Source organism: Malaclemys terrapin, chromosome 4 (genome assembly GCF_027887155.1).
Source record: "Malaclemys terrapin pileata isolate rMalTer1 chromosome 4, rMalTer1.hap1, whole genome shotgun sequence".
NCBI lineage: Eukaryota > Metazoa > Chordata > Testudines > Emydidae > Malaclemys > Malaclemys terrapin.
Window position 1 is genome coordinate 60071488 of NC_071508.1, and position 14170 is coordinate 60085657.

Genomic DNA, 14170 nt, shown 5'->3' on the forward strand with positions numbered 1-14170 from the left:
ACACGACCACAGGTTAAAGAGGCACAGCTCTGAGGGTCTAATGACTACTATAGACTGTTTGTCCCCTCTTGGTGCAGAAGCTGTTACCTATAGTAGGGGCTTGTAGAGAACACTTGCCATGGTTCTCATTTTCATCTGTTTCTACTTAGGACAGCTCCTGGGAACCTCAGGGTTTAGTATGGTACCCACCCTTTCTCCTGAAGAGGCTGTCTCGTCACTTCTGCAGTATTTATGATATTCCATGGGGTCTTTTAGCTCAGCTGGCTGCTTTGGATATAATAGGCCAGGCAGGTAGGGACTATACATCTATTTGTGCAAACAGTTAGTGATCATGATAAAATGACCTGAGCTCTGTAAAATGCAAAGTGTTTGGTTTTCAGAGGTTAGTGAAAAACCTCGTTTTCTGGTTTGGCTCAGCAAGATTTGCACCCACTGCTGCACTGGTCTTAACTTCATTCTGGGGGCAAGAGATGCAGCAAAATGTACTAAGGTATTAGGGAAGCCACGGCAGGGGTTTTATAGAAAGAGGATGAAGGAGCCGGAGCCACAGCCAGACACTCTAGAATAGCAGGGGGGATGGAGGAGAGAATGACACAAAAGTGGCAACAGTTCACATGAATTATGAAATTCAAAACCAGGTGCTGGATTGTGGGGCTTGTGACCAAGTATAAACGATTTGAATAAATTATCTACAGCTGGTTTAAAAAGAAATATAAAGTTTCATTTTTCCCTTCATTTCTCTCAAACTTGTTTTAAAAAAGAGTTCTCAACCAACAGTCTTTATTCTCAGTGCATCATTATTGATAAATAGGATTATAATCCCTTTCTTGGACAAAAAGGTAAATTTTTAAGTTATTTCCCAATTTTAAATGTTAAAACCTTAAGAAATGAAGACTGGCCAGTGCATTAGCAGGCCTGCGATCCAGCAGCTGGTCTCTGCCTGGGGATAGTACTGGATGCTTCAGGGGAAAGGTGTGAAAAATCTCAAGGAGCAATTAGGCAGTAACATACATTAGATATGAAAAGTTACTTTCTAACCTTTGGCAGTTAGTGGGTGGCTTAGGCTGTCAGGCATGATTTTTATCTTAGCTAGTGTAACTTCAGGCCATAGTCCTACAATTCACAAATGTCTACGCATTTTACAAATCCTCATGAACCCTTTGTTGCAAGAATCTGTCCTATGGCAGTGAATGTCACAGACTGATTATGCATTAAGTAACACATGAAAATCCTTCTATTAGTTTTCAGTTTGCTGCTCCCCGCGTCTGTGCATAAGGTATAGATGAGCACCTTTTCAACACCATTCATTGTTTTATATACCTCTTCACTAAATTATTCCTAATTTTTCAATCTCTGGCATGGAAGGACTGCCATGCCACAATCATTGCCTTTGTCTTTCTTTAGACCTTCTTCTATATCCTTTTTGAGATGGTGGTGTTGGGCAGAACTGAACCTGGTTCAAGAGAAGGGTTCAAATTGTCCATATTTTTCGTGTGTGTGTGTGTGTGTGTGTGTGTGTGTGTGTGTGTGTGGTTTTTTTTTATCACCACTGCTCATTGAGCAGACACTGTTACTGAGCTATCCATACTGATGCCTATGTATTTGAGTTTTTTAAGGAAATAAGGGGATCCTCATGAAGAAAAATGTATAGGATAGTAATTATCCAATACCAGTTTAACCCTCATGGTAGGAAGAGATAATATGCACCTTTAATATTATTGAACCAGCATTACTGAAATTATTCCTTGGCACAGTTGTGTAAGCACATAGGCCCTGCTTTGGATATTTTGAAATCAAATCAAATGAGACAATTCCTTCCACGCGTGAAACATGTCACTTTAACTTAGTTACGTTAATATGCATGCACCCCATGTCTGTACAGGGAATATTTCTATATGGCTATTGCATATCCACAGAGATGTTTTTATTTCAGAGTTAAATGACTCACAATGACTTACTAGTTTTATGCATTAAGGGCTAGCTGGAGTATCAAGGAGTCACTCTCAGCATATATTTGTGAGGAAATATTTATAAAATATATTTCTTGCACCAGCAAGACTAATAAGCAACCCACACTGCAAAAATGAAGACTAATATACACCATTTATATATATATTTTTTTAAAATCAAAACCATGGTTGACTTTCCATTTAGCTCAGACTCCATCACTTTGCAGCCTCGGGTTTTGCTAACAAGGGTGAACATTACATGCTCTTATCTCCTTCTTGTCTTTGCAGCTGGTAAACTGAGTGCTTTTGAACCTCTTCTTTACGGTCATGAAGCGTTCCTGAATTCCACCACCACACAGTTTGGTACATTCTGACCAAGCAGTCCATGGTCTCATCTTACAACCTAAAAATAAAAACATTTATCAATGCTATTTTAGCTAGCTTTTCATCTCTATCTCCCCTGGTGTATGGACACATACACACTCTTAATATTTTATTATTGAAACACTAAAAGGCTCCAATCAAGTCCAGTCAAGGTCCCATTGTGGTAAGCATTGTACAAAAGACAATCCCTTCCCCCCCAAATTTTCATCTACCTGTTATAACCTAGATTGTAATTACCAGGGATGTTGGTATTGGAGTTTTGCTAAAGCCTAGCATAGAAAGAGGTGCTAGCTAAGACATTTATAGCTGGATTTAGGAGCAAATTTTGCAACAGTTCAGATGCAATTGGAGCTGGAGGTTTTTAGTTCAGTCCCATGGAGTTTTTAGTCAGTATTAACTTTTTTGATGGTCTATTTTTTGTATAGAAGGACCTTACCGAGAAAGAACAAGATATTCTTAGAGCTGCACAGACATAACCTGTTTTCTTTTGGGAACGGGTGAAAAAAGCTCTCCAGTTGCAACTTGCTACTGAAGTTCAAATCTGACCTTCAATGCTGAAAGATGAAAGCCAAGAACACAAGCCCACTTTAACATTTAGTTAAAGCTTTTTCTAGAATGTAATGCTATTGCAGTCAGGGCCAGCTCCAGTGTTTTTGCCGCCCCAAGCGACGAGGGAAAAAAAAAAAAAGCGATCGGTGGCACTTTGGCGGCAGCTCTACCACTGCTACTTCATTCGTCAGCGGCAATTCGGCGGCAGGTCCTTCCCTCCGAGAGGGACTGAGGGACCCGCCGCTGAATTGCCACATGTGACGCCCCTTTCCGTTGTCCGCCCCAAGCACCTGCTTGCTGTGCTGGTGCCTGGAGCTGGCCCTGATTGCAGTGAAGTGCTGATACTCACAGACTTGTTCCTGTTATGAACAAAGGTCAAGCTGCCATGAGTAGCCTAAGCAATGTGGATAACACATACCTGGATACAGCTCACCATCTACATCTTCCTTGGCATGTTCACTTCTTCTTTTCTCACGGGCTTCTTTCCACCGCCTTTTCTCTAGACCTGGACCTCTCAAACATTTTCTTATTCGGCATTTTTTACGTTGGACAGTTTCTGGGCATGGAGCTCCTCCAAACTGTGGTTCCATTTTAATCATTCTTGTCCTGATCATATGACCTTTTCCACAGGATTTATTGCATTCAGACCACTTGGACCACTCGGTTAATTCACAGTCAATGGCTGTGTCAAAGAAAGAAATACTGGCAATTATAACAACTCTTTGGGACCTAACCAGATGATGTAGAAGAAACATATGGCTTTGCCTAATGAGTTTTCATATCCAAACTACGTGAACATGACAATGCACCCAGTCTTCAGAGTGAGTTTTGCAAGAAAACACATTAAAAATCTCTGTGCAGTCAGGAGGAAATACTTTGCACTAGCTGCCACTGCCTCAACCATCCCGGGAAAGAATGGTGCTAAGAGATCACCAACTAAAAAAAAAAAAAAAAAAAAAAAAAGTCCTGTTCCTCCTTAAATGCTCTGCTCTGGTGGTGGCAGGAAGTAGGTTTTGACCATCTATTAGTCTATTTTCAATAGTTTTCTCTGGCATTATGCACACCACCCCGACCATCGTATGAGTCAAGATGTTAAATAATGAATACGTTGCACCCATATAGGACCTGCTCTCCAAGAATCTCAAAGCATTTTACTAATAGTAATGCATATTAAGAATAGTCACATGGTTTAAGCAAGTATTGTTATCTCCATTTTACAATTGGGGAAAGTGAGGCATAGAGCTTTTTAACTTGAGTTTTTTACAGTCCCAGAAAAAAATCAGTGAAACAGACAGGACTTTAACTTAGATTTCCTGAATCATAGTACCACACTATAGGCACAGAGCCCTTCATACCCCAAAAGTCTGCATTCAGGACTTTCTAGCATTGCTTTAAAAATCAAACTCTCACTGACTGACTAACACTCAAAATGCAGAAATAATCATATTTATTCCAAAGAAGTATTTTTTAAATTATTTAAGAAGTCCTCAGTTACAAAATTGTATCATAAGAATGTGGGTGGAGGGTTATAACCAATGCTGGCTAAAAATGCAGGTAGTTTTATGCAGGGCATTATAATACTTGGCTGGCAAAGAGTACAATAAAAATATTCTATCACATCCATCAGCAAGGGCTTCCCCTCTGCTTTGCTTTTCTTAAGAAGTGCAAAGCAGCAATAAGAGGGCAGCTGGGGATTCTGTCATGTAGGGGAATTCCCAGGTGGTGTGAGGCCACTGTATGTGGCTCTGCAGCACTTGGTCTTAGTCCCCATTGGCCTAGAGATGTGGTTGGAGGAAAAGGCGTTGGATGTATGACTCTCTTGTGATTGTGGGCCAATGGAGCAGCCCCTAGGGGCTATTCTAGGTGGCAGCTCATAAGCTGCTCTAATTACACATACACACCCCAGATCAGGCAAGCAGGAGCATAGTTTTAAGCCACACTGCCCCTGGGTGCTCCACTTGAACCAAACCCAAGGCCCAACATTTTACTTGCTTGCTATGGGAGACTGGATGAAATTATGTATTTGAAAAAAAATCATGGTTTCACTAACTCTTGACCAGCCTGGCATGGAATTGGGTAGGTTGAACTAATTTCCAAATCCACTATCCTCTGAACTATTCATGGACTAAACTGTGTTTTGTGAAAGTCCCCCCACCCACATCTTGTTGTTGTCTCTCATGGCCTATGTCATAGTGTTAGTCGAGTTCCTAGTGCTCAGGAGACACCATCATAAAAATCACATCAACAATTGTCAGGAAGTGACAACCTTAGTGGTGGACACAGCAGAGGCCAAGAAGGCCTGGTCCTTCCACCCTTCTAGGTTTAAGATATAGCATAGGGAAGCTGAGGTTGCTGCTTCCCATACTGTCCTTGTTCCAATAAGAAGAAGATTGTGAATGCTGAATTTTCATTCATACAAAGAGGTCCATGGAGATGCTGTTATATTTCATAACAACGAAGATAAGCAGGGAGAATCCAGTTATATTTCCTTAAAGGGAAGAGTTAGTAAGGAGCTAAGATGTGGCAGGAAAAGACAGCAAGGTGCTCATTTTTTAATAAATCTGGCGCTGTGGGAAATATGTATACTTTGAGTGAAAGGCATTGCACCTGCTAAGTGCCCTCTCAATCTCACATATTAGGTGAGGGTAACTTTCCCTGGCCTGGATTATCTGTGGAGATGAAGCACAGTGGGTATTTTAATAACGAGTTATTGCTCATTTAAGTAGTATATTCTCAAATATGCACATTGTATGCAGGACACACAATATGTATTTGAGTACCAGAATAGTCTGATGTAGCTCATGGAGTAGGAAACAAGAAATCCATAAAGCACACGGAACAGCTCCTTAAATATTCATAATGCCATTTGGGGAGGCCCTGGGGCAGTTTATCTTCACCATGATGGGCCTGTTGTCTCTCCCAGCTGATTGTACCCTTTATAGGTCCTCTTAAACAGCTGTGCAGACCTCTCAAAGTCCTTCACGCTGCACGTATTCAGCATCTTCCAGATTTCATTTCCCAAGGACTCAGAGAGGAGGAGTTACAGACTCTCTCTCCATTACCCAGATGGGGTTGGACAGCCAGATAGCCGAGGGACAGGCATATCATCAGGTTCCGAGCAGCACTCAGTGGGTCTGGCACACAACCACGACAGCTCTGTCCAGGCTCCACAGCACAGCACCAGGGGTTGATGCTTAGGCTACATCTACACTATGAGCTAGGCATGTGATTCCCAGCTTGCGCAGACATCCTAAAAATAGTAGTGTTGTCATGGTAACATGGGCAGCTAAGGTATGGACTAGCCAGGCCAAAAGCAAACCTGCCTGAACCGCCTGGGTGCGTACTCAATACGGCTAGCCACCACTTGCTGCTGTCCACACTATCTTTACTGTTCTAGCTCAATTAATGCTAGCATGAGCATATTTACACAGGCTGGGAATCACACCCTCAGCTCATAGTGTAGATGTAGCCTTAGTTTGCAGAACATGTGAAATTAGCCTTCCTGTTTCAGACCGGTTCCTACACTTACGGCACTCTGGAAGCATGCACTTCTCCACTTGCTCCAGCTCCTCATTACAGTCTCCAAGCTCAGCTGCAGATTTCAGCATCCTTTGCCGGGTCCTCATCCCCTTCCCACAAGTGACACTGCAGTCACTCCATTCAGACCAAAGGGAGAGCATACAGGGAATGGTATCTAGTGCATGAAAAGAATGATTAGCAAAGATAACGAATCTTCATTATGTTGACAAATTATTTAAACACAAAGCTTTGAAAGAATTAAATGTGACCATTTGAAGAAGGGACACAACCCCTATTTTTTGTATTTTGCTGTTAGCTTGCTTTTTGTTTTATTCAAGCTAACTTGATGTTCCTACAAAAGCTCAGATGAAAGCCAACATTTTTTTTTCAGGTTAACTATTAAAAATGTTTCTCTGCAAACTTTTTTCCACTTTGTTTCTGCAGAGACTCAATGCATGAGAATCAAAATACTTCAAGAAAGTACTTGTGGGTGCATTTGAAACTAGGAACGTCCTGTGAGAAAGCCTGATCTTGTGAAATTTATAACAGTCTGATTCCAAATCAAAGAACTCATCACAGGATGGGAACAGTATTTCATTCTACACTTTTTGATTCCTTTAGAGCAGGGGTGGGCAAACTTTTTGTCCTGAGGGCTACAGCTGTGTATGGAAATTGTATGGCGAACCATGAATGCTCACAAAATTGGGGGTTGGGAAGAGGGGGTAGAGCTCCGGTTGGGGGTGCAGGCTCTGGGGTGAGGCTGGGGATAAGGGGTTGGGGGTGCAGGAGGTTGCTCCGGCCTGGGACGGAGGGGTTTGGAGGGCGAGTGGGGGATCAGGGCTGGGGAAGGGGGTTGGGGCACGGGAGGAGGTGGAGGGGTTCAGGCTCCAGGCAGCCCTTACCTCAAGCAGCTCCCAGAAGCAGCGGCATGTCCCCCTCTGGTTCCTACGCGGAGGTGTGGCCAAGCGACTCTGCACGCTGCCCTGTCCGCAGGTGCTGCCCCTGCAGCTTGCCTTGGCCGCAGTTCCCAGCCAATGGGAGCTGTAGGGGCAGCGCTTGGGGCAGGGGCAGCGTGCGGAGCCCTCTGGCTGCCCCTACGTGTAGGAGCCGGAGGGGGGACATGCTGCTGCTTCCTGGAGCCGCGCGGAGTGTGGCAAGCTGCCAACCCTGCTCCCCAGCTGGACTGCTGGAGTAGGGCAAGCCCTTGACCCTGCTGCCCGGCGGGAGCTTGAGGGCTGGATTAAAACATCTGAAGGGCCAGATGTGGCCCCCAGGCCATAGTTTGCCCATCCCTGCTTTACTGCAACAGTAATTACTTAAGGCAGTGGGTTCCACTATGGAATACTTACGGGAGCCCACAGGTATTTTGCTAATATACATGTGTGTAGCATCTGGCAATGATACTGTGATATTCTGAAAGCATTGCTTTGAAAAAGTAATACGGCCATAGCAGTGAATAATTTTTCTGGAACTGATATGTCATCCTTTGGGTGGAAGTGGTACCAATGCATGTTCTCTTGAGGCAGGGAATCTGGTGCAGGGAAAAGTTGGGAATGTTTCCTGTTAGACACATTCTTTCATGTGCTCAAACAAAGCGTCATGAGAGTTCTCATACTTCTGTCCATGGCAGGTGGCTCATAGACACTTACGGCACTCTGGCATCATGCATTTCTCCACCTCGGTAGTTTCCGTATTGCACATGGATCCATCAGCTGGAGTCATCTTAATCATTCTATGTCGCTTTTTCATTCCCATTCCACAGCTAGCACTGCATTCATTCCACTCTGCCCATTCTGTCACAAGGCAACTACTAGGAGCTATTTATAATGTAAAGAGAAAAAAATCACTATCTAAAAAATGGTTCATTTAGTGCTTTTGTTACTGATTGGATTTTGCAAGGCTAAATGAAATACTTACAACACTCCTCATTTACAATACATTTCTCAGTTTCTTCAGTAGGTACTTTGCACATCGAGCCGTCGTCAGGAAATTGTTTCACATATCTCTCTCTAGATCGCATTCCCATTCCACAAGAAACAGTACAGGGGGACCATGTAATCCATTCAGACATCATGCAAGTGGAACCATCTAAAATACAGAGGAGGATTTCAATTACCTACTTTGAGATTGCCACACCTTTGCCTGATAAATCTCATCTACCAAGAGGTATCTATCCCCCCACTCTTTTCAGACTTCCATGCTTCTGTTTATCCACTCTATCTCCTGTCTCATTCTGCCTTTCCCTTCATTCCTCACTTCACTTCTTCCTTCTTGCTACTCCTCCTTAACCTTCAAACATACACTCAAACAGCCTACTGAATTGCAATAGTGAACACAGAGGACCGCATTTTCTAAGGTGACTCCATAATTTTCCACATGGGTGTTCAGTTTTGAACACACAAACACTTATGCATGCACTTTTCTTCAACCATCATCACTTACACCTAGAGATGGGACCATGCAGCTATAACAGAAGGTTGGGCCTCCAAGTTAAAATGCTCTCCCCTCTCCCCCCATTTTATCCCCTCCACTCTTTCCTGTTTTGTTACCTTCATCACTACAGCCTGGGCCCATACATGGCTGAAAATCCTGGGTATCGGGACAAGGCACACTGAGGTCCAGCTGGGCTTTAAGCATTCTCTGCCTCATCCTCTTGCCCTTATCACAAGTGGAGGAGCTGCAGGCTGACCATGGGGACCAGTTTGAGTAAATGCAAGTCTCAGGGGTGTCATCTAAAATCAATAAAAAGCAGAACATGTCAACAATGGGTTAGTCTCCATTTACGCCTCTTCACTTGGTTGGTGATTGCATGAGATGTTTAACATGATTGGTTCCTTGCTTGCTAATGAAGCATTTCACTGTTTTAAGTTTCACTCAGCTGGCACCTTTGTGTGATGCAGCTCGGAATTCTTCCTTGCGTTAGGATACTAAGAAGTTTGTTTTAATTCCTCCCAGATAGTGACCTGTACTATACATTTCTAACAGATCGGACAGCTGTTGCCAAACTTCTGTGGGCACCATGGTGGTTCTGTGCAGGTTGCCAGGCCAAAGAGGCGCAACATAAAGAATGGAAAACTGCATCACTGTGACTTTCAGTGGGACTTGTGCTTTTAAGTCACTTAAGTGCTTTTGAAAACCCCACTATTGTCATCAGTTCTTCAGGCAAGTAAGAAATGATGCTGAGTGAGTTGTTTTTGTATATTTAATAGTGTACTAATAATGACATAAAGACAGGAAATATACAGAAGCAGCACTGGAGGATGAAACAAAAAACTCACATAGCAGAACGTAATTAAAAAGTACCTTCTTCTTTCTCTTCTGGAACAAGATCTGCTACAATGTCATCTACATTATCAGGGATGATATTGCATTGCTCTCCCTGCAGAGAAAGAGTGGTAAAGATTTAAATTAGGATGGTAATGGGAATAAACCAATAGGTGCTGGCGGGATGTAAAACCAGTTGCTAGAAGCTACACAGTAACACAAGCAGGGTTTGTCAACAGTTGTAAAGCTACGGATTTGCAGTTAGTCACGCTTGTATGCAGGGGGCCAGCACAAATCCTATAACTCACTCAATTCCAGTAGGGCTTAAACACATACACATTGTGCTGGCCTGTTTCATAGTGGGGAATTTCACCTCTAGAGAATTTAAAATATAGGCAAGAAATAGCAACAGGCTACATAGGTTGGGATTTCCAAAAGCGTATGTATACATCTAAGGAAAACCACCTGAAACACTGATATGCAAAGAGAATGGGAAACCTGGACAGAAAAAATGCACAGAGAAACCTAGGTGTGAGAGTAGAGAGCAAACTAAAATGCCTGCAATTTCATAGAGTGGCAGAAACAATGTGGTTTGGGACTGCATATTCAGAGGCCTTATATCACAAAGAAGGATACTAATGGCACCTCTGAGTACACTGGTGGTGGGGTTACATATAGAATGCAGTATACAGTGAGCTTAATAAATTGGGAGGAATTTGGAACAACATCAGTGATTAAAGGTCTGCAGATATGCTTTTGAGGGAAAATAAAAAGGGTCTATGCCCAAACCTTACTTAAGGACCTGCAGGTTTGAATCAGTGCTGATGTGGTTCTAAATTACAATGAAGACAGGAATATATAACCATCTGCAAATACTCGTGGTCTAAAAAGCAGAAAGTGGAGACATATTTAGGAGGATCCCCTATGCAATAACAGAGACAAATAAGATGAAACTAAGCCAAAGGAAAAGTAGCTTGAGTATCAAGAAACATTTCTTAACACAGGGATCCATAAGACCATGGAATAAGCCCCCAAGGGAAGTATTGGAAAGTCCATCACTTGAATCATTTAAAAGTTGGCTGGGCAAAGAACTGGAGAACCTACTGTAAGGTTCCATTCTGCATTGGCAAGGGACTAGATTATATGACTAGAGATGAAAAATCTAATGTGGTTAATCTCCATGCTTCTATAAAAAAGAAGTACTAAAATATGCAGCACTGGACGTTTCTATCAGCAGAAGGAACAGTAGATTAAAAGGGTTTCAACAGTTTAAAAAATCCATAAAATATATTTAAATTGTATTATTTCATTTTTACTGCTGTCTTTTAGAATTTTATATTGCTACCTTTCGTGCAATTCTCTCAATGACAACTCTGGCCACCACTGCTATAGACCCTCCTTCTGGATCATAAAAGGGACTCTGAGGGTGATCAAGGCTCGTTAGTGGTCTTATCTTCTCTTGAGGAATTGTAGGCTTGTTGGGTGACTGCAATCAGAAAGAAACAGATACAAATATGGATTAAAAAGGAATAAAAACACATGTATTTTGAATAATAGAAGTCAACACAATATACAAAATTTAGAGCTGCTTCTGAAATGTTCAATAGGAAAATGCCCCTTTCAACAGAATGAATTCTCCCATGGCAACGAACATCCCTTATGCAGCATTTCTGTAAATCTGGGGAACTGGAATTTAATAATTCTGTTCATAGTATGTGAGGTACAGTAGCATCCAGGTTACCCTACAGCGCTGTGTTGGCTCTGCTGCAGTAACAGGAGAAAAAGCAGTAAACACTTATTTTTGTCTTTGATGTAAGGCAGTTATTGCTCTGAATATATATAGGGAGCAGATCTCAAATGAGACCATAATGTTTTTATTTGTAGTCACTTTTCCATATGGAACTTCCCTTTACGTGTCACAAAGAAAGAGAGAGAAAAGAGGAGAGAATGCATCTGTGGATGGAGAGAGACAAAACCAAAGTCATCCATAGTGAAACCTCCCTCATGTCACCAGAGATGAATTTGTCACAGCATGTTTAAAATTACAAGTAAGAAACAAGGAACTCAATATTATTTCTTCAGCATATTTCAAAGCTTTGACTTGTTTTTAAGTTCTGTGATCCATAAATGACCCTCAGTTCTTTAAAATAGTAGTGGCCAGACTGAGAACCAGAACTTGACTGGAAATCCCTGGGGGGAAAAGGGCACATTGTGGGAGAGGATTTTTTTTACATTTAATTATTTGTTGTTTCCTCTTTGTATAGAAAACTGGACAAACACTAAGACCCAAGCTAGACAACACATTGTTTAATTGTTTATCTTAGAGACATATTTAAGTTACTGCACTTGAGATGAGTTCAGGACAAATGGTGTGTTATGTTATTCAGGATGCTATTTCTTCTCTTGCAGATTAAGAACAAAATCCTACTCTTACTATTTGGAGCCATTGTGGGGAGAGAAAACATTCTTATGAACCCAATAAATTTAGAACATAAGCATTTCCCCGTCCCCTAAACATTTCGGTTGCAGTTGAGAGAGACCAGGTAGGGCGAGAATATAGGTTTTGAAAGCAAATCTACCCTACTTCCTTGCCTCTGACATTTTAAATGCATAATTGCAATTACTGACGTCCTATTTTATATTATAATACATTGTAGCTAACAGCAGTTGCAGAGAGCAAAAGCTTTCTGAGCTTAAGTTACATTTGAACAGCATGTTAGGAGACAGATCCTCAGCTGGTGTAAACGATAGCTTCATTGCATTCTAGGTGCTTTATCTTTGTCTTCCTAACAAACGTCTTTGTTTTTATTATGTCATATACCAGGAGAGGGGGGAGAGGCTTTGTGAGCCTAAAACCCCACTCGAAAAAGTTATGAGACTAAAAACTAGGCAAAAAGTTTCTCTTTTGGAAAGCATGCTATATAAATGTGTGAAGGTCTGGACAAAAATATTCAGTGCACAAACAGGCATGCCCCATTAAAATCTATTCTGAGTCTCTGCATGCACATTCTCATTAATTGCGGTCATATATATATTGAATGCAAACTCATAGTTAATATACAAATCAAACCACCATTGATGTCTTCTGTTGATCCCTAGCTAGTGTCTGATACACTTTGAAGTTTACCTGACCATGCTCAGAATGCTCTTCAAGGTCATAACTATTTCAGAACAATGGTGGTGTCTAATCTCAGAGAACAAACCAAATGGTTTGCTTTGCACATAATTGTGTTGCATATTTGTCCTGCAGTCTGCCTCAAGACATAAAAAACATGGAATGGTTAAAATGGAATGGTGAACGCTTTTTTTTTTTTCCCTTCTTGGACGTTTGTTTTATTTTACATCTGAGATCAGTCAAGAGGTCAGCAATAAAAACTTCATATGCCTGCATATTGCCATAAAAACTCTTGTCACTGAAATGGATAGAGAACTAGAACAATAGCTAGAGAAGTGGTGGAAAATTTAGTACTGACAACTGTCTTTTACCTCAACTTTGTTTTCTGACAAAAACAGAAAAAGCTTGTTAAAAATGTCCACTGTACATAAAAAAGGTCACAAGTCCAAGATATTTTTTATTAGCAAACACAATTCTGTTTGGAGCTGGAGAGTAAAACAAGGCATTATTTTAACTGTGTGAATTCTCAGGGAACATTCAGCAACCACATTTGGGGAATTTACAATATTAAATATGAGCTTTATTAGTTACTTGTCTTATGGCAAGAAGTGCCAACTGATATTAGGGACCCATTGTGTTAGGAACCATATAAACATATAGTGAGAGACATAACTAATAAAAGGCAAGATGAAAATAACAAGATCTTTAGGTCTTCACCTGTATGCACTGCTTTAATTACAAATTGTTTTAATTATATATATTAAATTGCACTAGCTTTTATAAATTATCAGTCTATTTTTTGTAATGATGCCTTTTCATACCAGAAGCCCAGGGTTTTGCAGTTAGTGTATTTCATGAATGGTGTCATATTTTACTGTTGGAGGATGAGTATAGTTAGCAGCCAGGTGGCAGAAGAGGCACATTTTATTTCAGCACCTGATGAGTGAAAGTAATCTCCTGATTGTTTTGCTTTACCACAGAAGACAGAAATCTTCCACTTGATGAATATATTATTTTTGCTTGTTTGTTTATCAAGACAGATTTACTATATTGCAAACATAACCATATAGGGAACAGTGTCAGAACAGAAGAACTGCAGCTGAAAAGTAATTCTGGTGATAAGTGGAAAGGCAGGCTTGTGGAGGCACAAACATACAGGAATCAACCAAAAAATCTCAACTACATTTTCTTTCTGTGCATTCACGCATGATCATTTAGGTAGCCATAGTGTGATCACTCCACAACAGGATATATGGGTCAGTCAAAACTTTAATTCTTGTATTCTATTCTATTCACATATTTCTCAGGAATCTTATCTCATCTACCCACTGAGGTGCACAAGTTCTTGTCCCCAATCGTAATTTCTTTGCAAACCTTTGGGATGGTTCTT

General features: G+C 41.2%; 1 protein-coding gene across 1 annotated transcript in view; it reads right to left on the reverse strand.

Annotated features, from left to right (window-relative positions):
* Positions 1-1509: 1509 nt before the first annotated feature.
* SPON1 (spondin 1) overlaps positions 1510-14170 on the reverse strand; it is a 329873-nt gene continuing 317212 nt past the window's right edge. The window contains exons 9-16 of the mRNA XM_054025147.1: positions 11011-11151; positions 9705-9780; positions 8951-9133; positions 8319-8489; positions 8051-8218; positions 6412-6576; positions 3301-3564; positions 1510-2352 (exon numbers count right to left, since the gene is read on the reverse strand). Of these exons, the coding sequence (XP_053881122.1) occupies positions 2189-2352; positions 3301-3564; positions 6412-6576; positions 8051-8218; positions 8319-8489; positions 8951-9133; positions 9705-9780; positions 11011-11151 (1332 nt within the window). The 3' untranslated portion in view covers positions 1510-2188. The remainder of the gene's footprint in view (positions 2353-3300; positions 3565-6411; positions 6577-8050; positions 8219-8318; positions 8490-8950; positions 9134-9704; positions 9781-11010; positions 11152-14170) is intronic.